Source organism: Nilaparvata lugens, chromosome 10, assembly GCF_014356525.2.
Source record: "Nilaparvata lugens isolate BPH chromosome 10, ASM1435652v1, whole genome shotgun sequence".
In the NCBI taxonomy this organism is placed as follows: domain Eukaryota; kingdom Metazoa; phylum Arthropoda; class Insecta; order Hemiptera; family Delphacidae; genus Nilaparvata; species Nilaparvata lugens.
In genome coordinates this window covers 7150874-7176811 of record NC_052513.1, presented here as the reverse complement: position 1 = coordinate 7176811, position 25938 = coordinate 7150874, and the positions used below count along the sequence as shown (strand labels likewise).

The window sequence follows — 25938 nt, the reverse complement described above, 5'->3', positions numbered from 1 at the left end:
AAACTGTTGATTCTATCAAATCATTCACTATGAAGAGATAGCAGACCTCGTGTGTTTCAGCGTTATTGTCCTGTCACCAGCTGGCTCAGATCTTTGAATAGTAGTAGACTTGAGATGCGCGGGAACACTAACGACAGGTGATCAATTATCATAACGGCAAGGAAAGTTGTGTGAGTGCGCCACACCAGATTTTTAAATAAAGATGAGTGCAGTAGGTAACCAATAAGATTTAGAAGAAACTTTGATGGTTGAAATTGGAGTGAAAAATCATGTAAATTTCCAATTGTATTGTAAAAGGTTATTATAATAATTTCATGTTCACCTACCTTGTAATAGTAGAAATTCTTCTCTTCCGAATTTTGCAGTTTTATCAAGAAAATATATACCTATTATAAACATACAAAGTGAAGCAATATCCTTTTTCATTGTACAGTACTATTAATGTTCGATTAATAGTACAGTACTATTAATTTTGCAACGATAATTTTGTTGCAAATCGATACCGCACACATTAAGGTGCAAAACGTGCAATATCTTGAAGAAATTCTACTTTCAATTACGGTATCTAATCATTGCATATTATGCTTTATTGATTGTTTCTTTTCATTATACCTTATAAAACGGTATAAACACGGAATAAGTGTTCTTTACTCCGTGGTATAACGAAACTTACTCATGGAATCCAAGGACTAATTTATTGTTGCATCAATATCTTGCAACTGCATAGAGATCTACGTATTCAATTTGTGTCCAGTGAGATAAGTCGATTTGCCATGCGGCATGAATCGAAACTCCATCATCATGTGAACCCTGCCTGAGGTAAGCCAACTATTACAGAATGAAGATCTTACCATAGGAGGCTGAAGAAGAAGGAAGACTTTTAAACTAGTTTGAAAACGATTTGTGATATTATTTAGACTATATAATTTTTACTGCTCTTATAATCTCAGAACTAATTGGGTCATCAATGGATGAACTGAAGTTTATAATTTTCCATAGTGTAAGATTAATGGTGAAATGCAAATTAATGGTTGGTAGCTGAGACTACTTTCAATGATAATCAACATAAAAAATATATATCTTGCAGCTATGTGTTAATTATTCAATTGAATTTTATACAAAATAGCCTCCTTAGGCTCATAGTCATGTTATAATTCTGTGTATATTTTGAGTTTTATTGCTGCTATAACATGTATTGTGTTTTTGTTTTTGAGGAATAAACAGTTTAATTTGATTTGATTCCTTCCTTGAATGCATTATCTTATTCAAACATGGAATGAGCGCGTTTAACCTTTGAGGAACTCAATATTCACCAAATCTTGGAAATTAAGGCTGTGCAACAGATTAAAAAAATTTTCAATGAAGATATTTTTCCTATTTTTATACTATCAAGCTATCAAAATGAAAAAGGTTACTCAGGATTTTTTCAGATCATTACCTTTTGAGATATGAGTGCTTGAAGTTTAAGTTTTTGCGACAAATCATTTCAAATTCGGTGAGAGATAGAAAATTCATAAGATTTTGAGGATAAATTCTCCATGCTATTGTTGATTGAATAGAACGAAAATTTCCTGAAAATATCAATTTAAAAAAAAGTAATTCCATTTACAAAAAATGACCAAAAATCACTCGACTTTCAGAAAACAAATTTTAATGAGAAACCCATTTTTATTTTGAAAGCTTCGTAGTAAAAAATCTGAATACTATGAAAAAGTATTTATTTATACTAATAAATGACTAACTAGTAATACTTTGTATGAATCAATAAATATCACCAGTATAAAGTTTTTTTAGCCTTTTGGACAGCCATAATATTTCATCATAAATACAATTGAAAATAATATGAAATGAATTCATTGATTAAATATTATTATATTTGGGCAATTGTATGTTCTATCAAAAACAATTGCTATGTAAGTTTATATTAAATAAACTTTAAATACGGAAGAGGAATGAAAAGTTAAAATACCGTGGTGTTTTCTATAGTTTTTATATTTCACAAATCTTACAATATTACAAAATTGAATTGATGTCTTTCGTGGAAATATCAAAATCACAATCAGATTGGTAACATAAAATCTGTACAAAAGCATTGTTATGAAAATTCGAGCAATTTATAGGAAAATGAGTAAACTTGAATATAGATTAGAGTCCTGTTGGTTCGTTGAAAGAGAGAAGTAATTCTCTTCCATTCTCAGCTTAAAAAATCTCTTCATTCTATGGCAATAATTTTGATCTACTTCGAGTCGAATTTATCCATCTCTTCAAGTATGGTACTAGTAAACCACCTAATATTATTTGAGTGGGATGGTAGATAAGAAATGGCAGAGTAATTTGAGAGAAGTGTGCATATCCTGAGAAGAGAATTCGTAGAATAGGAATACCAAGTGTGAGGGATTTGTGAGTGGAACAGAATGTGATTGCAACTACATCAGAGGGTGCAAAAGTGTTGCTAAAATAGTTGGATAGTTCAAAACTGATGTATAAAAAGATCATTTGAATTAGCACAACAAGGAACACAGTAATTAGAATATCGGCAGCGTTCATAGGAATGTCGTGAGTACGGAATGCGTCACAGAATGTTGTGAAAATTATAAATAATAACGCCATCTGACCGATTGAAGACAGCGGCAACTGATGAACTCCATACTTGAGAAGTCCTGTTGAACGCAGTGTCTGTCCTACCAGGAGTGGCAACAAGACTGTTTGACAAAGGATATAAATTGAGCTCAATGTCGATACAACCGCTGTTTTCCCCAGCATCAGCAAAAGTACTAATGGAGTGAAAAATAATCCGATCAAACTGCCAATAACCGAATTAAAAACTGCCACTGCTTCATTTCCTCCCACAGCTCTGGTTAAAATAACCGCCGAAGAAACTGGTGGAGGCATACAGCTAACAGTTGCTAATCCTTTTAGAATCCACTCATTGATAGCAAACACATTTCTAAGAAAAACGTTTATAGTCATTATGAGTAGAGGTATAAATAGAAATGTAAATGCTTGAATATAAAAGTGAACTTTGATGCGACTGGTTGTTGCTTTCATCTCAGAAAAACTCAGTGACATACCACTGAGAAAAAATATTAGGCTCACAGCAACATATTTTACTGTCCATTCTGGCTTGAGAGGTCCTCCTGTAGCTCCCAAAGAAGGCACTAGTTCAGCCAAAAAGATTGCACCCAGAATTCCCAACAAAAACCAATATTTCCTAAGTAATAATTTGAATCGTGACTTCTCCATTTTTTAAAATATGATTCAGTTGGTTAATTTATAATCGACGTTGATAATAAAAACTTGCAGCAGATTTAATCACTCCATAAACAACATTTCATAGTACTAAAGGTAAGAAGTAGTTTGGCTGAAGTTTTTCCAATAAGATGTTTGTAAGAGTTCAAAAATCATCGCAATACCCGTAGCAGAGTTTCACGATCGATAAAGATGAAAATGATTTGTATATTCATTAATTTCACAGATATAAGTGAATTTTAAAGAAGTAAACGATCTGTAGGCTAACATAACCTCACAGAAGGTAAACAGATTTCAATCACTGATCACATCTCAACGACAACTGTACCGGTTCCATTTTTATACATTAAAGCACTTTTTCCAGCGTATATCGGTAATTGAAACTGAGTCACTAACTTTAAAAGCGTGGAATTCAAACATAAATTTAAATTTTGCAATAGTTTGTTTACAGTTTACACGAAAACAAAAAGATAAGTTGACAACTCGACTGCAGACGACTGGAGGATCAGCTGGAGCTGGATCACTAAATGAAATTAGAAAAAAGGCTAAAAATAAGTTTTATAATGAATATTTTTTGAGAAAATTGATATAAAGTACATTATTTTAAAATTTGAAGTAGTTTTTAATCTGTGAATAAGAAAGTATCTGATTTGGAGGCGTTCATAGCTTTTAAAAGTGTGACGATTGGTACTCAACAGCTACTTTCGCGGTTCAATATGAATGACAGGAATTCTGACAAAAAAGGAAGTGAGATACAAACTATAACAAAAGCATTTTCTTTGACAAACCTTCTTGAATTTTTTGAAAATCATCAAAATTTTCCAAGTTTGTGTTACGAAATCAAGTTAATATTAATTTCAATAGACAAATCAAACTTGATTCTTGGCTTGACATTTTGCAATTTTCTTCTTCTTCTTCTTCAATTTCATGAATTAATTATGGCGATTTGAATACTTGAAGCGCAATCGCAGCTGATTTTAACTTGTTCTACCGAGAGTACTGTAAGCACTGTGCAGAGAAAATTACATTCAGCTACGATAACGTACCTACTTGTATCAAATCGGTGACAAATTAGTCAAGTATTATAGTTTCATTGGTCAATGGAAGGAAGACATATTATAAGTAGATAAGACATATTTTCATTGATGGGAGATAAGATTGTTGTTGAAAGTGTTTAGACAGAGTAATACATTCCAAAAGTAGATAACAGGATTAGTCATCAACGTTCTCTGTCCTCAACAATTGCATTCATTGCGTACACGAGTCAGTGTCTATTTATCTTCCCTGGAAGAAGGTGTAGATTGACTTTATAAGTAATAGTCTATATTACTAAGGAGTGAATTTGAAATGCCATACAGTTTTGCAAAATCAGGAAGAGCAGATATCAATTCAGGTAATACTATTTATTTTTTTACTAAAATTGGAAATGGAAACAGTAAGTTTGAAATGATATTATAAAGTAATACAGTACCCAATGTTTGCAAGTTTCTTACAAATTAATAATTTCCTCTACATTAATATAAACTTATTATTAATTCTAAACAATATACAAATAAGTTGGAGTGTAAGTTACGGTATTCCATTTCTATTTACGAAAATTAAATTGTAAGACAATAACATTTGTATGCAAATCTGTAGGCTATACATTAACAAATCATACACCCCATGTCTGTTTTCAGATTATGTATACGAAAGCTTTTGATTTACAAAAAGTATTTAGCCATTACCCTATAAATATTTTTAAGCTTCATAAGCTTAGCCTAATCATATTTTATTGCATTTATTGACAAAACTGGAGTTTTGGATGAAATTAATATTTTTCAAAATAATATTTAATCAGGCCTATCAGTTTATTGCAATTATAAAAAGTTATAGATAAGCTATATGGTTTTCATTAATAAACATTATTATTCAAATAATTAACACATAAATTCTACCATGCACAAATTATTGTCTAATTTTTAGTTTGTTAATTTGATCTTAACTTGAATCTTTAAGCCGCGTTTACACTAAAGTTATTAACAAAATAACTTAATCCTTATAGATTCTACTAGATTGAATATAACTTATCATACACCATGATGATTATAAAATGTGTTTGTCAAGTTCCGTATCTAGGCCTATTAGAATCTATAAGGATTATCAACAAGGATTATATAAATAAATGATTATAAGAATTATTAAGGAATCTATAAGGATTAAGTTATTAACATTTTGTTAATAACATTGGTGTAAACGCAGCTTTAAATAAGATGATTAAATAATGAGAATTGTGAAATCAAAAAACATCAACTTATGTCTGTCTCTTTCTGTCAATGTTTGATGACTCATATTTGTAGTTGATTGCTACTGTATGAAATATCTATAGTGACAACCTTTTTTCTCACTGCAGTATAAATTATATTCAATGTAGACGGTCTTGTCTTACTGCTCTTGTGCTAAGACTCTTCAAAAGACGAGTTGCTAATGCATTTCTATTTAAATATGCACAATTTGTATTGTATTTATTTTATGGTTTGTTAAATTGAATCTAACAAAATCTTAACAAAAGATAATGATATATTAAGATTTGTGAAATCAAAGAATATCAACTTGTCTGAGTTAGTGGGGAGGATATTTTTAATATTCTTTCCGAAGAATGGACATTGATATGTCCAAATCTCCGCCAATTTATGTAGATGCATAACAATATAATTATCTATACTTATTATATTACAAATTGCTTTTTCATATCATATACAGTTCAATAATTATTTTCTTAGTTTATATTATGTAAATTCATCTATAATTTTTGCTGTATTGTAAGCTATTGTATATAAGTGTATAAGCCAGTATATATTGTAATCTACATAAATAAATCAATCTCTTTTTTTATGACTCATACTAGTATGATAACTCATACTACTACGACGTAGTTGACTGCAGTATGAAATATAGAATGTAACAAACTCTTACCCACTACAACAGCTTAATTTATATTTAAAGTAGACGTCGTTCTTTACTTACGGTACAGCTCATGTGGTAGGGTTTCAAAAACTCTTTGAATAGCTAATGAACTTTTATTCAAATGTTATTTATTTGCAGATGAAATGGGAAAGGTTGATTTGGTGAAAAAAGAAGCTAGATCGGTTTCTAAGGAAGACGCTAAATCAGCAAATAAAAGACAGCCACCAAAAAAGAAGCCAATTGTAAAGAAAACATGGAAGGTTACAGGAAATGATTGGAGTGAGGTACATGGTCTACCTATTACTATACGATATGAACTTGGTTTAATTCCAGAGTTAGAGCCTCAATTCAAAGGGTAAGTTGAGTTTTACAAACTTTGAAATAGCAGATTTATGATAGATGATTTATAATTTTTTATCATTATTTATGTTTTGTATAGCATACCGCAATGATGGAAATTATACGGTTTTTTATTTTTATCAATTTATAAAAAAATAATGTGTGTGTTATGTTGTTCCCTATTGCTAGCATTTACCACGTACAAGCCTATGACCTGATGTGGGCTTCACCCTTATTATTTTCTGTGGTATGAGAGGTACTATTACGGTACGGTACGTGTCTCCCAGGCTCCATATCTTGAATTAGGTGATGGGCCTACAGTAGTTTTAAACTTCTATATTATTCTTAATAAATATTCATAAGCACAAAACAAAAAACAGTTCTGAATTATAAGTAAAGCACTGAAAATCACAAACTTATTAATACTCAACTAGGATGTTTACTTCAAAATATTGATTTTTTTATTTTTCTCTTTCATGGTTGCTATAAACATACTCTGTAGTTACCTGCAGCCTTGCTTCAAATGTCCCAGCCAATCTTAAAACTTCTAAGAAGCAGCTTGAAAGAAATATTTTAAAATTTAACTTTATTAAGAGACTGCTGTCTTTGCAAGTGGAAAAATATTGACTTGGAAATTGAGTTGTGAATTGCCAAAGTTAGTAGACAGATTTTCTGTCTATTAACGTTGGTAAGTTGCTACCTTCAATCTGCTAGTGCTACCTGGTCGTGGGTTCGAGTCCCGCTGTAGACAAAGACGTTTGATTATCTCATAAAATTACCCACGCACTTCTCATCACCCCGCACGCTCAAGCTATATAAAAGCTCAGGTGTTTATCAATAAAAATCTGGTGTGGCACACTCAAACAACTTTCCTTGCCGTTATGAAAATTGATCACCTGACGCTAGTGCTCACGCGCATCTCAAGTCTACTTATAAACAAAGATCTGAGCCAGCTGGTGACAGGACAATAACGCTGGAGACATACGAGGTCTGCTATCTCTTCATAGTGAATCATTTAATAGAATCAACAGTTGCAAACAGTTTGCAATTGGATAATCTTATTTTCTCGAATTTCGAGCTTATTTTCAATTTGTGGCTTGATGAGTTCCCAGGCAACCTTTTGAATGAACTCAGTTCTTGACAATTTTTTTGCTGTCCGTTGATTGAACTTGTACACACAAAGTGCATTTATTGAAGAATGTTCATGAGATCAAAAAATATCACCATAGGCCATCTCCTAGTGTTCCTTGCAACATTGTACTTCGCACACATTTGATCAACAACATCCACACCAATTTTGGTTTTATTGTAAAATGTAATAATTTCTGGTTTTTGTTTTGGTCCAGTCTCGTCGTCAATTTTATCGTCGTCATGCATTGTTGATAAGAGTATCACAGCTTTGTTGGGTTTAGGACAGTATGAAACAAGCGTCTTCTTCTTATGGAATGCAAACAGAGAAGAATTAATTTGTCGATCTCTACAAGGCCGCAATTCATGAGGGACACCAACACGTCTGGATTTTATAGTGCCAACAACCGTCAGTTTCTTCTCTTTCAATAATTTCTCAGCCAATGATACCGATGTAAACCAGTTGTCGATGGTCACATTTCTATTAGTACTTGAGATTGGTTCCACCATTCTCATTGTCACGTCCTCGGAAGAGTTTGATGTTTTGTATGGACCATTGGGCTGAGTCCCAGCATAAATTTCCAAGTTTACGGTGTACATTGTTTTTGCACACACAAGGGCATACACTTTTATACCATATCTGGCAGGTTTTTTTGGCATATACATACGAAATGGGCATTTTCCTCGAAACGCAATCAATTGTTCATCAACTGTACAAAATTCGCTTGGTGTGAAAAAAGTTTGAAAATTTTGAATGATTAGTTCAAACAGCTCTCTTATTGGGGCTAACCTGTCGATTTCCCTCCGTTGCTGACGATCTCTGTAGTCATCAAACCGCAGACAACGCATAAGAAAATGAAATCTTTTTTCACTCATGGCAAGATAGCAGCATTCAACTCCTGACCCTTTACTGTTATCCCAAATGAACTTGGTTTTCTTCCTGCTACTTCCTAATGCCCCAGAAATAAACAGAATTCCAAGAAAAGCACGGATTTCTACATCATCAGTCATTCTTGTCTCTATCCCTTTGAAATTTCTCCCTGATCAAGTTAATATAGATGTTCGTTGAAGTCACTATAAGTCGGATCAATTTATCATCCATGAACAAATTGAAACATTCAATTTCAGAAAATTTTTCCCTAGCCTCTCCTTTAGTTCCAGGAAGTCTTACAATTATGTTTTCTGCCCTGGTGCGCACATTTCTTGGTAGTGGGGGACTTTTCGCCCATTTCATAACATTCCTATCCTTATCTCTCACCAAGTACACATTTGCAAGAGGAACATCGTCACCGTCGTCTTCATCAATGTCCAAACTCTCCTCATCAGGCTGTTGAACTGCTTCTTCTGCATCGGAATCGTGGATCTCTCCTCCACAATATCTTCTTCGCCATCATCACTATCATTTTCCACGAAATCATCCTCATCTGATGACTCTTCTTGAAAAAGTTCATGAATAAGTGCATCATCACACAATCGTATGCGTTTTGCCATAACGGAACACAAATAGGCGCGCGGGGTTCACCTGTACCCCAGAGCAATTCAAACTAGAATATCAAGACAATCAATACTCCGTGACGTTTGGAGACACACTGATCTTGTAGCTGGAGAACTGGTTTGTAGAGATGTGTCGTTCGGTCATGACCCGTTCGAATTGAACGGGTCATTAAGGTGAACGAGTGATCCGGATCACATTTATTCAAAAAACCCGTTCATTTGACCGTTCATCAACTGGGGTAAACCCTATTTTTACTGTCTTTACACATCAACTGTGGTGAACCTTTTTTTTTTTTTTTTTTTTTTGTTTTTATAGGAAAGCTAAGAAAATTAACCGTTCAATTGAACGGGTCTTTTTGAACGGGTCGCGGCAGTGAACGTGAACGACTGACCCGAATCAGTAAAGTGATCCGAACTTCCCATCTCTACTGGTTTGAAGGTACTCTAGCGCTCAACTAATCCTAGCGGCAGGGTGGGGAGTTACTGAGTAAACAAAACTGTCTGGGGTACAACTGTACCCCGCGCGCCTACCGGAGGGTTAATATTCTTTCCGAAGAATGAACATTGATATGTCCAAAGCTCCGCTAATTTATGTAGATGCATAACAGTATAATTATCTATAGAAGTTATTATATTACAAATTGCTTTTTCATATCATATACAGTTCAATAATTATTTTCTTAGTCTATATTATGTAAATTCATCTATAATTTTGCTGTATTGTAAGCTATTGTATATAAGTGTATAAGCCAGTATATATTGTAATCTACATAAATAAAGTATCAATTAATCAATCTCTTTTTTTTGGATGACTCATACTACTACGACTTAGATGACTGCAGTATGGAATATAAAATGTGACAAACTCTTCCCACTACAACAACTTACATTAGGCTATATTTGAAGTAGACGTTCTTTACTTACGGTACAGCTCATGTGCTACGGTTTTAAACACAATTTGAATAGCTAATGATTTTTATTTAAATATGTCATTCATTTGCAGCTGAAATGGGGAAGGTTGATTTGGTAAAAAAAGAAGCTAGATCGGTTTCTAAGGAAGACGCTAAATCAGCAAATAAAAGACAGCCACCAAAAAAGAAGCCAATTGTAAAGAAAACATGGAAGGTTACAGGAAATGATTGGAGTGAGGTACATGGTCTACCTATTACCATACGATATGAACTTGGTTTAATTCCAGAGTTAGAGCCTCAATTCAAAGGGTAAGTTAAGTTTTACAAACTTTGAAATAGCAGATTTATGATAGATGATTTATAATTTTTATCATTATTTATGTTTTGTATAGCATACCGCAATGATGGAAATTATACGGTTTTTATTTTTATCAATTTATAAAAAATAATGTGTGTGTTATGTTGTTTCCCTATTGCTAGCATTTACCACGTACAAGCCTATGAGCTCATGTGGGCTTCACCCTTATTATTTTCTGTGGTATGAGAGGTACTATTACGGTACCTACGTGTCTCCCAGGCTCCATATCTTGAATTAGGTGATAGACCTACAGTAGTTTTAAACTTCTATATTATTCTTAATAAATATTCATAAGCACAAAACAAAAACAGTTCTGAATTATAAGTAAAGCACTGAAAATCACAAACTTATTAATACTCAACTAGGATGTTTACTTCAAAATATTGATTTTTTTTTTTTAAGTTTTACAAACTTTGAAATAGCAGATTTATGATAGATGATTTATATTTTTTCATCATTATTTATGTTTTGTATAGCATACCGCAATGATGGAAGTTATACGGTTTTTTATTTTTATTAATTTATAAAAAATAATGTGTGTGTTATGTTGTTTCCCTATTGCTAGCATTTACCACGTACAAGCCTATGAGCTCATGTGGGCTTCACCCTTATTATTTTCTGTGGTATGCGAGGTACTATTACGGTACGGTACGTGTCTCCCAGGCTCCATATCTTGAATTAGGTGATGGGCCTACAGTGGTTTTAAACAGTTCTAAATGATAAGTAAAGCACTGAAAATCACAAACTTATCAATACGGTACTCAACTAAGATGTTTACTTCAAAATATTGATTTTTTTTATTTTTCTCTTTCATGGTTGCTATAAACATACTCTGTAGTTACCAGCAGCCTTGCTTGAAATGTCCCAGCCAATCTTAAAACTTCTAAGAAGCAGCTTGAAAGAAATATTTTAACATTTAACTTTATTAAGAGACAGCTGTCTTTGCAAGTGGAAAAATATTGACTTGCAAATTGAGTTGTGAATTTCCAAAGTTAGTAGACAGATTTTCTGTCTATTAACGTTGGTAAGTTGCTACCTTCAATCTGCAAGTCTACCTGGTCGTGGGTTCGAATCCCGCTGTAGGCAAAGACGTTTGATTATCTCATAAAATTACCCACGCACTTCTCATCACCCCTCACGCTCAGGCTATATAAAAGCTCATGTGGATATCAATAAAAACTATGCTTCTCAAAGAATTGTCAAATTTTATTGCTATTTTCTAGCAGTAGAAGCTTGAACTGAATTTAATCAGCTGGTGACTTAAACTCAAAATGAACCACCTTATAACGAACGAGACTTGATATAAATTTAATCCAGTTTGAAATGGACTAAGTTAAAAGTAAAACGGCACCATAGGGCCGTTTCCACAGTCAAATCTTAAACTGGATATAATCATCTGGCGGCTTTAAATCAAAATGAATCACATAATTATTACGAACATGACTTGATATAGATTTAATCATGTTTAAAATGGACTTGAGTTTAATAATAATTTCTCTGGTCGAGGGTACAACACGACCAGACGAGTTTATTCAAAATATAGACATGATCACAAAAAGCATATAAGCTACAAGGTATTTATACAATTGGTTGATCATTTGCTGATCTAAGAAAATTTTGCCCCCACTATATAATTTATTATGAATATGTGTCGGGATGCAGTATCAGTTTAAACTGATACTGTGCAAACGGCACTTAGTAATACATTCATACAATCAAAGTTACTAATACCGTATAAAAGAAGCCTGAAATATATATTTTTTGTAGAGTGAAATAATCATTTCTCAGTGATGAAAAATCTTATCTTCAATATTTTTATTTCGTAAAAAAATGTGAACTGAATCTTTACAAAAACTGTTTGTTCTTTTATTACAAAAGTTCCATAATTCTCTTCTTTATTTGTTAAGGACAGTATTTTTGACACTCAAACTTTAATTTTTCAGCTATGCAGATTGCGAATCGCCTCCTATGAGCAGTGATTCTGAGCCTGAGGAGCCAGAGCCTGAAAAGCGCAAACGAATTCGTCCGCGGATAAATGCGTCGCCGGTTGTATTTTCTGAATACTGTCTGCGAGCCAGGAAACCTGTCATCACTGCAACTAAACGAAGAGTTCGACGCCCGTGAGTATTAGCCATTGATTATTTATTTATGAAAATATGGAAGAATAAAGGATGTCTCCCTAAAATTGCTTCCATAACAACATTTATTACAATAGTTTATTTATACGTAGTAAGAGTACAAAAAAATTAAGAATATTAAATATTATATCGAATAGTAAATAGTAATATTTCGAACAGTATTTGTGAATCTATGCCATTAAATTCATGAATCCTGTAAATGAAATTCAAAATTGTTGCGGCGGTGCGCTGCTCCTAACTATATGATATATGTAATTAGATAAATATGAATTTATTATGTTCGCAATCTAAAAAATCCATTGGTCATCATTGGAAAAACTATGTTATAATTTTAAATTCGTCCGATTTCTATAATAATTCATTCAATCTATACCGGTAGTCAAGAATGGGACTTGATAATGACGTTATACTCGAAACATATCCTGTCTAAAAAAATAAACTAGGAAGGGTTCTCTTAAGACCGTTCTGAGTGTGTACACACATAAAAAAGCATATACCGCACAAAAACATGTAGTTCATGAATATATTGTATTCTTATACAATACATTGAACATTTAATGTCATGAGATGATTGACAGATTTTATTCAAACATAATTTCGAATTAATTAAATGTTAGCAGAGATGCAAATTATTTTCGAAGATAGGCCTACTACATCACATACACAACTCTTACCATTTTATTACCATACCGTAATTGTACACTGATTCTAAACATAGCTTGTTTTCTAAATAGACATGTTTTGAACATTATCGTACGAAAAGCATAACTTTTCTCATTTTTGAGTTTTAATTAATTTTATTTTGAAGAGTTACCTTTCATAGACTCCATAGTGGAATGCTACATGATAGTTTAAGGAAAATAATCAATAGACTTTTTCATATTGTGAATGTTTTTCACATTTATAAATACCTCTGACATGGGTTACATGACAGAGAAAAAAATTTTCTATCACAAATATGAAGGTCCTCACCTCAAAAGTAAAATTAATTAAATTTTACTTCATATCCTGCAAAATTTTCAATTTTCTAATCTAAAATCTTATTTTATAGGTCAAAACCAAAAGTTGAAAGTAAAAAAGAGGTTGTAACTGATCCGAAAACCGTGAAGATTACAAGGCCGCCGCGAAGTGGCCCTCAAAAGCAAGATAACCCAATTCAACGCCAAACTAATCAATCGAAGCTAGACTTATCGCCGGTTAAAACCACACCAAACCCTCCCATTCAAAAACCACCAATCAACACTCCGACAGTCATCAATTCATATACTGAACAATTGACTAGCAATGGACAGTATCAAGTTGACTTGAAGAAAGTACCGGTGCATGAAAATGGCGTTCTAAATTTTTCAAACACCCAAATATGCAGAGAACCTGTGCTTCCACAGAATACTATCCCCACAGGATTAAGTCCATGTACAACCCCCGGTTGCCTCTGTTATTGCATGGGATGCTTTGCTAATGATGGACAATATTACACGCCAAGTTATAGCTCAACAAACCTAGGTTGCTATAGTTTGTGTAAAAGTGATCCTACTGGAAATACCTCCAGTGAAATTGACATTCAAAATAATGTGAGTGAGAATTGTTGTAATTGTATCAGTTGCACTACCGGAATGGCCTCTTTTCAAAGAAGTAATGTCATTGAGAAAATGACCCACAGCAGTCTACCACAGACTGTCACGTCTGCGCCGATGTCATACCGGAATGGAAATGATTCTCACAGGTACACAAATACGGTGCGATATGATTACTTGTACAGTAGGCCTACTAGCAGTGCATATAATGGAAGTATTCCACATACAGCAGGCACAAATGATAGTGAAGCATCACCGAAAACATATTTCAATCTGTCAGATGTAACAGTCAACTATCCCATTCAGAGTGCAGTGAAAATTACGAGTTCTTCAGACAACATTTTCAAGAAACCTGTATCATTGGCCAACGCTACAATATTGAATCGAAAACCAGTTTCTAATATCATTAGTAAACCATCGATGAGTAATGGAAGATTGAATAATTTTAGCAACAAATGGGATTTGTCGAAGTCAAGAGTGCCCGGGTCTTCAACACCTACCAAATTCTACAAGCTCTCTGACGTGAAGCCAGGCAGGCTCCAACAAGTGGAGATGCCTATAATCGACTTATGCACGGAGAAAGAAGAGGTTTGCAACCTGCCATTACGCTACCAAGAAATCGACTGGGTGAAAAAGGAAGACGATGAAGAAAAAAACGAAGGTGAATAATTAAACAATATGTTAAAATTAATGAATGTTTTCAAATACTTACTTGATTAAAAACACAATAATCTTGCAAATTATCAGCTCCTTCCTGATGCTTACTTTCTCTATTTAGCGTATATTAGATCTTGAAAAAATAAAATGTTAAATGATTTGGTTGATCAGTTTAATTTTTTTAACAAATAATTAAATTATGAATGGATTCTTGTTTTGTATTCCCACTTCTATATAGTTTCAGGTTAAGTGGTAGAGAACTAGCAAGTTCTAACACTGCCCAATAAAATGTATAATGAAATAAAAAAAAATCATAATTTCATGGTTCCACTCGAAAACATACTTTTTTGAACATTATGACTTGATTTGCAACAGACCAAAATTTATCACTATTTTATTAAGAAATCAAACAAGTCAGTTTATTAAAAAGAAAATTTATAGGCTTTTAACAATTTACATTAAAGTACTGTACAATTGACGTTTTATGCAATATTTATGTAGTGAGTTTTGAACGAACTTGATTTGATCTTAACAATCAGATTCAAAAATACCTTAAAAAAGAAAATATACCAGTGAAACTATTAAAACAAAACGAAAATGTAATTTATTATTACAATAAACAGATACGGTAACAAAAATGAGTGAAATATATAGAAGCAGAGTTAACCAAACCAATATAACTGTTACAAACAATCTCAAGTGCAGTATTCTTTGACTAGAATACTAGTTTATTTTACAATGAATAATAATGGAATTAATAGATATGCATGATAATGATGTCCGTTAATAGCTTTCTTGGAGGGCTTCAAAGATTCAAGGCAATGCCATACTTTGGCTGAACAATCTTGAATCTGACAATTTTGACCAATGTCAAAAGACCTTTGCCCGGTTGCACAAAAGGCTGTTGTATTTTAATCGAGATTAAATGCCACTAGAACCAATCAGAGGAGGCTTTTTCAAATAGAAGACTTCTCTGATTGGTTCTCGTGACATTTAATTACGATTAAAATTCAACACGTTTCTATGCAACCGGGCCTTATTTAGAAAATGAAGATTTTTGATTGATTTACCATACGCATAACAATAGAATTTATCAAAAATAAATGTGAAATAAAATTCATTTTATACATGCGTGATAAATATATATATAATACATTGAACGGAATAACTTTTTTGTTTGTTATCAACTAACTGAGCAAGCTTTTTGGGTCAAGTGGAAGACGGGGCTCTTTTTGTCTCAACTTCGTTTCGATAACTTATGATTGATTTAATGTAGTGTGAAAATGAAGAAATCTATCTAAGAAATTATATGATGGGTTACAGGTGTAGTTAAGCAGGAGCAAGGCAAGGAATTCACTTGCCCCTATTGCAGTAAGAGTTTCGACCGCCTGTGGGTGCTGAAAGGTCATACGCGGCTACACACTGGCGAACGCCCCTTCCATTGTCCTGTGTGCAATAAGGCGTTTTCGGATAGGTAAGGTACTTGACAGTTCACATTCATTTCATATTGTTTACTCAATAAAGATTTTACAAAAAGATACTTGTTCTCATAATTCGATGTAATTCAATTTCGTTTGGAAATCTGGTGTGTTCAGAGTCAAAAAAAGTTTGACCCTGAATTCTCAAACTGAAACATAAATATCAATTCCACTACAGTTTTATCATATCTCATAGTGGTGTAAACTGAAGAACTCTGACCCCAGTCTTGAGCTACATAATATTTTGCAAATTGATTTTTCACCAGAAATGGTTCAAATTCATGTAGAATTTTCCGATCTACATCCAATTAAAGTGATTTAAAGATCACGTTTTGTTTGCTTCTGTTCGTAGAATAAGATAAGATAATTCTATGTGATTCAATTTCGTTTGGAAATCTGGTTTGTTCAGAGTCAAGAAGGCAGAGTCTATGGCAAGGTGAACGTATATGAAATATACAGTTCCAGCCTGAAATTGTATCTTACTATCAGAATTATTGTTAACATCAATGTGTCTCATTCAACCAATGCTATCAGTTATTTATTGATTATAACTAAAAAGTTTGAAAAACTCACAAAAACCAAACTTTGGTAACACATAACTACTTTTAGGCACGAAAGCGCTACACTAAAGATAAAACAACACATTTTCAACATATTTTATGAGAAACTTATTACGTCACTTAAGCGAGTCATTCTCTATCCGATTTCTTGTCCAACGAAGTTGGATCGGTAGAGTCGTATCTTTCAATACTTACGCTCTGACTGGTTGTCCACGATTTAGTCCAACATCTTCACTCAAGTTGCAAATCAAATCTGACGAGGCGGCTGACCTTGCGATGTTGGATAAGTCGGGGGTGAACTGTTTACCCGACTTGTCCAACTCGTCCGGCAACATTCGTCCCGCCCACAACACCATTCACGGTCAGACGTCGAATCGGGTTGAACAAAAAATCGGATAGTGAATGACCCGCTTCAGAATCAACACCATTCGCTAGTTATATTGGATGCAGAAGCTGAATCGCTGAAACCCAATCAGAGAAGGCATAGTTGGATACAGATGTGAATAATAGGTAGCGATTGAATTGAGGAAACTTAGATGTGATTAATAAGTTATGAAAATGGTAAACGAACAGTTCAAGAACAATGAAAATTTTATAAGAAAATGATTTGATATTTTTATTAAATTCAATGAAATTATTTTTAATATTCGTCGAATAATAATGTTCAAAAACTAATAAAATTTTATGCTGCATGATGTCAAAATATGTATTAACTTGTACGAGGGCGATGACATGAGATGATAGCTAGATTCATGCGCTTGGCGGGTTTCAAACCCACGACTGCTCCTGCAGTTCGTGCAGACCGATCAGTTCATGCAGAGAATGATAACGCCTTATATGACTCGACCAATGATGTTCGCGGTGGTTAATGCTATTATAAATCAATGAAAAACATAATAAACATTTACCTTATTACGTTTATATTCCTAAAACCATACTCTGGAAATTAATTCATTTTATAAAAAAACATAACAGCCAACCGACGTCAATGGAAGTTTCAAAATTCATTGATGGTTATGAATTGTAACTCGAAACCTCACAAATAGAAAATGAAATGGTTGCGAATAGTAACTCGAATTTTCACAGACAGAAATTTAAATGATCAAACTAAAATAGCATTAGTCTAATCTATCCCGTGTGAATTTTATTTTATGATTGGTGAATTATTATTTTAAAATATTGTGAAGAATAATAGCAGAATTAATTATGTTTTACTGAGAGTGATACCCACATAAACTCAAGGCCTAGGTGTGGGAAGGATTGTGATAATGATGAGAGATGAGTGGATCTACATCTTTAGGTTGGTTCTAAACCAAAAGGAAGTGATTTTTAAACTCATATCTGAAAATGATATTTAGCGGATTCGACTTTAACCATTCAACTTTAACTTTTGCCTGGAGTAACACTCTTGAATATAGAATAGAATGGCTTTTTTATTTGTTGACGTGGCGAAATTTGGACAGTAATGCCCACTCTACCACTTAACCACGAATATGAAGATGAATTGAAAAATAACAAGATACTATCAGACAGAGAGCTAGTAGCTGTAGCTTCAGTATCAATTTTATAATATGATAAGCGTAAACTTCTCTCAGTGATAGCTATTCAACACCTCTCAGTGATAATTTATCAGCGCGACCTAAGAGTGAACAGCTTTCCATTATTATTCAAGTTTACTATTTATTACATTTTATTGGAAAATTATTGTATATTTCCTACAGTAAACTGTATTTGTTTTGCAGATCTAACTTGAGAGCACACCAACGCACTCGCAACCATCACACCTGGGAATGGAAATGTTCAGAATGTGGTAAAGCCTTCTCCCAGCGGCGTTACATGGAGAGGCATCGCGCAGACGCATGTGCTAAGTACAAGCTAAACGTTCGATCTCAACTACAGCCCATCAATATGAGCCTTTTCCGAAAGTGACTCCTCCACTACACCGTTTTTATCACCTACACATATCCAGATTGGACATAATTTCTGACTATTGAGTAGTACTGTATTAATAGAATTTCTGATAAATTAGTTTTTAAGCCTGCATTTGTAAAAGTTATTTTTGTATAGCCTTTAGCTACCTGTTTGAGATCAAGTTGTAATGAAAATCTGTACTACTGTACTGTTTCTAAAGATTGTACTGTACTATACCGATTGTACTATTTCTAAAGATTGTACTATTCTACACCGATTGTACTGATAATACGTACTGTACCAATATTCTATAGTTCTTACAATTCTGATTAATTCTTAGATTTTTAAGGAGTGAAATGAAAGATTTCAAAGTTTGAATTCCAAGTACTGATTTCAGATTAACTAGAAAGGCTTGACTGTTTTATAAGAAAACATTATTTTAGAGGTACCATTATGTTGAATACTCAAATGATATTAAGTCCAATACAATAGCCTGCTTTTATATTTTTAAACTCTGATTAAGCATTTGAAGAAACTCAATGAACGTTAGGTTATTAATATGAGGTGGAGAAAAAGTAATTGAATAATACACTATGCAATTGTACGAGAAGTGCACTTGAAATAAATAGATTTTAGAGTTGTTTATAAATGTTCTTTCTAGGTACTTAAAACCTCTTTGTACCGTGTATGATGTTATAAATGTTTGTATTGTCAAGACAGTGTCAAGTACTCACACTCCATTACAATAGTTATGGTCATTACTTCGATAGATATTATGGTTATTACAGTGAATAGAAACAAAATAAATATGTTCAAGTATAAACGAAGTTTGGTGGAAGAATAGCTTATTGGTGTGGCTACTAAGTTATAAGTGATTAATATTAATATAAGTTAATGAATTTAATTCTAGTAGAATATTTCATGAGGTGAAGTTTTGTATAAAAGCTAACTGTCACGACAATAGCCTGCAGCATATAATAATAGTATCCACATGGTTTTGAAAGTAACGAAACAAAGAGGATTTATCTCATAAAATAAAGGGAATAATAAAAACAATTTTGACGGTGTGAAAAAGTTTTTTTTTTATAAAAAGTAGAAGCTAAATAACAATGATTGAACTAACAAGTTTCAGTTTTAACTTACAGTAAAGTTTCATTAATTAATTCACTTGAATGACAATGCTCTTGTGTAGGAATATTTACAAAATCTAAATAAATGCTTTAATAGTTTTTAATTAATGAAGAAACCACTTTAATACAGTTCTTATGTTCTTATTTGTAGGAGTATTAAAAAAATCTAAATAAATGCTTTAATAGTTTTTCACTTTAAACCAGTTCTTATGTTCTCATTTGTAGAAGTATTTACAAAATCTAAATAAATGCTTTAATAGTTTTTCATCAATGAAAAAACACTTAAAACAGTTCTTATCTTAATTCATACAGATTTTATTTTGCAATAAATAATGTGAGTTTCATAAATCGTTGTTTTCAGCTATTATAATTCATTAGACTTAAGTTAATCAGCATACTATCAAAACAGATTATTTCTATAATTTAATATTTTGAATATAAGCTGAAGGTGATCAGTTGACATCTATTTAAAGAACATTATCCCAATCATAAGATTGATGGACACAGCATAAGGCACATTAGGAGGGACTCTTTTTCAATTATCACTTTTTCCTTAGAAGAAGGAATATCGAAGTTCTATCTCACTTCTCACTTATTATAGATATCGATATGAATTATGTGTTTTACCTGCGAATACGCGATTGTAATTTTCAGCTCAATTCCTTACTGTCAATTGTAAATTCCACAAGTTTGGGATCTTTCTCTGTCCATGAACCCATGCAAGTTTTAACTTTGGACCACAGTTCTGAATAAGCAGTTGATGACTGTTTAGATTCTGCATAAGTTGATTTCACGAAACGTTCTCCAGTGATCTGGATAAAATGCTTGTACAGGTTGCGTCGGCAAACTCTGGTGGCTTTTTCCAAAGCTCCTGCTGTTTTTGTAGCACCTAAACGGTAGCCTCTAGCTGATACTTCACATGATCTGAAAGTAAACATAACAAATAATATAATATAATTAGAAGCATACATCTCGATTAGTGTGAGATATATTGAAAGTGAGTTCTCCATGATATTAGGCTACTATACATTACAATGCTATTTTAGTTGCCCAATAAAGGTGGTTTGTTTTTGTTTACATGATGACTAGTTTAATATTAAAATGCATAGTACTATTTTTATAATTTTATGTATTATTTGTGAAATAAATGCTTGAGTTTGAGTTGAATTGTTTTTATTTATGTGAACATTGACTGTAATCGATAACATTCGAACAAATAAATAATATTCAACATCGAACGCTTGAAATTTAAACTAGTGTATGATGTATGTTAGTATGTTTTGAAATTTCAATGAAGAATTTATTCATTCATTCACACATAGTATTTAAATGATGATCAAATCTAATAATTGTGAATACCTGGCTATGGTTTCAAGCTATGAAAATACTATATGAGAAGAATGAAAAAATGATCATATTCCATAAGTTGAATGCTTAATAGAGTGTCAATTCACTTTCTATTGGCTATAAAATATCCATCCTTGAGAAAGCACAGCGGGTATAATATTTACAGTCTATCTGCTTACATTGTGCTCAATTCTCTAGTGAAAAAGACAGCCAATTTTTTATTAAGAAAATTTTTGATTCATTGAAAAAATCCGCTATTATTGGACTAAAAAAGTTCTTCATTACTACTTTTCTCGAACCATTGTGATATATTTATTCATTCATTTACATTGAACAATACACAAATCAGTGATTGAGAAATAGTCAACAGACTCAGCCCAAAACTGTCACTTCGACAATAATTTTGAAGAACTGTATATAGCTCTAAGGCCTGGTTGCACAAAAGCCGGTTGAATTTAAACTGTTTACTTTGTCAGAAACTCGGTACTCCACAGGGACCTGCAGATAGAAGAAGTCGATGTCATGATCACAAAGGCTACAAGAAACCATAAAGAGACTCTACATAATCATCAGAACATCCAAGCTCTACACCTCATTGACAACTCTAATACAGTGAGAAGACTGAAAAGGAAGAAGCCTACAGATCTCGTTTAAATGTAGTAAGAGCGATACTGAAAGAAACAGTGCATGGGCATTGCTCACTTAGACTGTGAAGGAGTGAATACCCCTTTAATGTCAAACTGTAATGTATTAATTTAAGCTAGAATTGAACTGTACATTAACCAAAGCGTAAGATTACAGTCAAATTATAAAAAAAATCATCTGTGATTAATTTCACAAGAACCAATCAGAGGCCTTTTTGATAAGACGGCATCTCTGATTGGTTCTCGTGGAATTAATCACGATTAAAATTTAACCTGCTTTTGTGCAACCGGCACCAAATGTAATTTGTATTTATAAAAATAGATAAAATCAACAAAGACCCAACGTACCTTTCAGGAACATTTGTCCACATGATGGCAGAGGCACACGGCTTGCAGTCTTTGTTCATAATGTACCTGGATGAGTCGAAAACAAGATTCGATCTCAATAGCAACGGTGTTTGTTCAGTTCCCGAACGCAGAACCAGAGCTCTTTGCATTGATTCTGCCGAATAGGGTCCACCACCTCCAACTGTTATTGAACTCATATAAATTGGCTTGTCCAATAGAGAACATAGTAGAGCTCCCTGCAAGAAAATTATTGAATTATCAGTAAGTGATACAGAAAAACAAAATCGAGTTGATATTAGAGATTTCAGTAAGAACATTTTTAAAATTATAAGAGGATGATAAAATAGAAAAAAAGCAATTGTCAAAAACGTTATTTTCAAGAACTTGTTAAAAATTGAACAAATAATTAAGAATAATGCTAATTTCAAATTTACATTTAAATAAAATTTTATTACTGGGAAAAATGTGACAAATTTTAAAATTAGTGTTTTGAATTTAAATAGTGTTATAACGAAGTTCTAGTAAACTCATAAAATATTGAAAAATCTGGTGTGGCGCACTCACACAACTTTCCTTGCCGTTATGAAAATTTATCACCTGACGCTAGTGTCCCCGCGCATCTCAAGTCTACTATTCAAAGATCCAAGCCAGCTGGTGACAGGACAATAACGCTGGAGACACACGAAGTTTGCTATCTCTTCATAGTGAATGATTTTATAGTCAACAGTTGCCAACAGTTTGCAATTGAAATAATAACATTTTCTCGGATTTCGAGCTTATTTTGTATTTTAGGTGAAAATGTTACAAAACATTAATTGTAGAGATTCAATCTTTTACACTTGGTGTTTTTTGTTTAAATTGTAATAAAGCCTGATAATTGGGAATCTAAAATAAAACTTTGCATAGATGGGGCGGAGCTCCTGAAATTTTTACAGATATTGGACTTGTGGCAGTTGATGGAGCTTATCAATGACTATTTTAGGTTTAAATTTGATCAAAATCGTTGGAGCTGTTTTCGAGAAAATCGCCAAAAACCCTGTTCTTGACAACATTTTCACCATTTTATCCGCCATCTTGAATTGCATTAAATCGAAATTGTTTGTGTCGGATCCATATATTGTAAGGACCTTAAGTTCCAAATTTCAAGTCATTCCGTTAATTGGAAGATGATATATCGTGTACACTGACGCACATACACACACACACGCACACACACACACATACATACCAATACCCAAAAACCACTTTTTTGGACTCAGGGGGCCTTGAAACGTATAGAAATTTAGAAATTGGGGTACCTTAATTTTTTTCGGAAAGCAATACTTTCTTTACCTATGGTAATAGGGCAAGGAAAGTAAAAATTAAAAGTAATTGTAAGTATAAACATGCATAGTTTAGAGCCTATAAATATTAAAGAATTTACATTGAGGAAACTCAGCTGTGATTAATTATACCAATAACTCCAATGAAACCTAAATGGAATCAACCTAATAGATACATTCTTAATAACTGCATTATTGAATAAGATATGATAATAATAACAACAACATTATTCACAGATTAATAAGCTGAGAAAGATAAAAGGATTCTACATTAAAAACAGCTAACTACCAGTAGGCTGATTTGTCATGCAACTATTTCAAAAACAAAATTTGAGTTTGGGGGGTTTTCTTAATCTACATTGGCAATTTTATAAAAAAGAAACAAATTAAATGAAAACTGCCATTTTTGAATGTAATCTATCATAGTTGTATACCACCTGATATATTTTGTTAATAATTATAAATTAAAACAAATATAAGAAGTCTTTTTTCTTTAAGGCTACTCTTAAATATAGATAAAAATTAAAAATCCAAGTACCATGTACCATTGATAATGCCATTCAGTAACCATTATACATAACCATTCAGTATGCCATTCATTTTCAAGTTTGATAATTGCATTATATCTAGCCGAAACATGTCGCGATTAAACAATTTTTAAAGGGTGCTTAGATTTCTAATTTGTATTTTTACTACCTATACTAAAAATAGCCTATTTTGAAGAAATAGTCAACATTAATGAAAGTTCCTTATATCAGAAAACAACACAAAATCTAGTAGAAAAAATTGTGAATATTATCACCTGTACACCAAGAGCAACCCAGCGAGCAATCTTATCACTGCAAGACACAGACAGAGTTGGATCTCCCCGGCCAGGTTTGGTCCTAACCACTCCAACCACATGGTATCCAGTTCCCGGATCCTTGGCATCTTGCAATCCACTATTGGAAAGGCACTTGGCACCTGTTCTATGAATATCAGCCACTATATTGCCCACACTGTCACTATCTTTGCAGAAACCAAACGTTTCAACAAAACTGGAAACTTGTGTATTGTTATCACAGGTCTCACTTGAGCTCACTTGGTTGGAAATGTTGTAATCATCTTCTAATTTTTGTTTTTTAATTGGGAAATTATGAGAAAAGTCCGTTGAGACCAACAAATCAAGTTTTTCTTTAACTGAAGATTGATTGATTGACGATTTACCCTTAAATTTTCCGTTTCTTGACAATTCATTATCAATATTTCCATCAATAGCGTGATATGTTCTGTATTCGTTGCTACATTTACTATCAAGAACTCCTAAATTATTGTGATCAGTATTCTCTAAATATGGAACTGATTCATTCAAGTTGTAAAGGTTTTGTTCAATAACGTCTCTATCAGTATTTCTTCTTTTCAAATTAGATTTTTTGTAGTCATCACTAGAAACTGAAGCACAATCTAAGCTCTCCTGCTTAGCTCCAATTTTATTTGCTTCATCTTCCGATTTATTGACATCTTCACAAATTTTATCTGGAGATTTAAAATTATGAAGTGAAGAGCCATTTTCTTTCAGTAAAATTGAAGCATCGCCACATGGGACATGACTAGTAAACATATGGAGTTTGAAATTTTTTAATTCAAATTTATGTTTACTGGTTTCATGTTGTTTGAATAATTTTGATGCTACACCTTTTCTAACTTTATGCAGTTGATGATAAAAATAACGCAAAAGGCATCTCCTGGCTAGCACCTAGAAAAAATATAAAATTTTAATTTAAATAATTATGAAATGTAGGTATTTAACAATGGAATACATTTGAATATGATCGCAGACGTTTTTTAACAGAGTTAAACACCTTATTGAACGAGCGATAGCGAGTTCTCACTTTTGACTCACTGAAGGCCAATGTCGTTGTTCATCTGTTTGTATGTTCTACAATAATTTTAGAAAGAATTAATCAATCAGCTTCAAATTTTGAACATGTTTTCTTCTAACCTTTTTACAGGTCTAGTTCGTTGGAAAACAAAATTGACTCACTACTTTGTTCTTTTTCAGGGTATAAAAATAACATTGAAAGTGCATAAGAAAAAAATTGATGTGATTTATAATTTAGTCATTGCATGCTATTACTACAGTTTTTCCATTTATTATTAAAATCAGCTGAGGCTTTTTGGGAGGTATCACACTGACAGTCGTCCTTCATGCGCTGACGCATACAAATTTTACATCAACAAACTGATACGGGTTGAGATATCAATGTGCGGTTCTTGTTGTTCATTTTCTCTTTGAACTCTGTATTGAAATCATGTATCACACCTTATCATAAAAAAAAATAAATTTTGATTCATATGAGGGTCAAAGATGTTAAAGCGACAGAGTAATTTTTCATTTCAAATAGGATCCTCAATGAAACCTACT

At 32.7% G+C, this 25938-nt stretch overlaps 3 protein-coding genes across 6 annotated transcripts; 1 reads left to right on the top strand and 2 right to left on the bottom strand.

The window, feature by feature from the left end:
* Window positions 1-336: 336 nt before the first annotated feature.
* On the top strand, window positions 337-19377 carry LOC111048534 (zinc finger protein 574). 4 transcript variants are annotated; one of them, XM_039436194.1, is made up of 6 exons: window positions 337-819; window positions 6334-6550; window positions 12369-12545; window positions 13615-14798; window positions 16118-16268; window positions 18575-18791. In XM_039436194.1, the coding sequence occupies exons 2-6, from the start codon at window positions 6339-6341 to the stop codon at window positions 18759-18761; spliced, it is 1911 nt and encodes a 636-aa protein (XP_039292128.1). In that variant the 5' UTR covers window positions 337-819; window positions 6334-6338; the 3' UTR covers window positions 18762-18791. The 4 variants fall into 4 exon arrangements, with proteins under 4 accessions (XP_039292128.1, XP_039292129.1, XP_039292127.1 ...); XM_039436195.1 differs by lacking the exon at window positions 337-819 and adding an exon at window positions 4253-4642 and having other exon boundaries at window positions 14587-14798; XM_039436193.1 differs by lacking the exon at window positions 337-819 and adding an exon at window positions 4254-4642.
* Window positions 1975-3395, bottom strand: LOC111048535 (sodium/bile acid cotransporter 7-B). The gene has a single exon (XM_022334444.2). It carries the CDS (start codon window positions 3241-3243, stop codon window positions 2218-2220), a length of 1026 nt encoding a protein of 341 aa, XP_022190136.2. The 5' UTR covers window positions 3244-3395; the 3' UTR covers window positions 1975-2217.
* On the bottom strand, window positions 18895-25285 carry LOC120348705 (tRNA-specific adenosine deaminase 1-like). Its single transcript, XM_039436196.1, has 3 exons — window positions 24337-25285; window positions 22213-22448; window positions 18895-20797 (listed from the first exon to the last, which is right to left on the bottom strand). Exons 1-3 carry the CDS (start codon window positions 25132-25134, stop codon window positions 20524-20526), a joined length of 1308 nt encoding a protein of 435 aa, XP_039292130.1. The 5' UTR covers window positions 25135-25285; the 3' UTR covers window positions 18895-20523.
* Window positions 25286-25938: the final 653 nt, after the last annotated feature.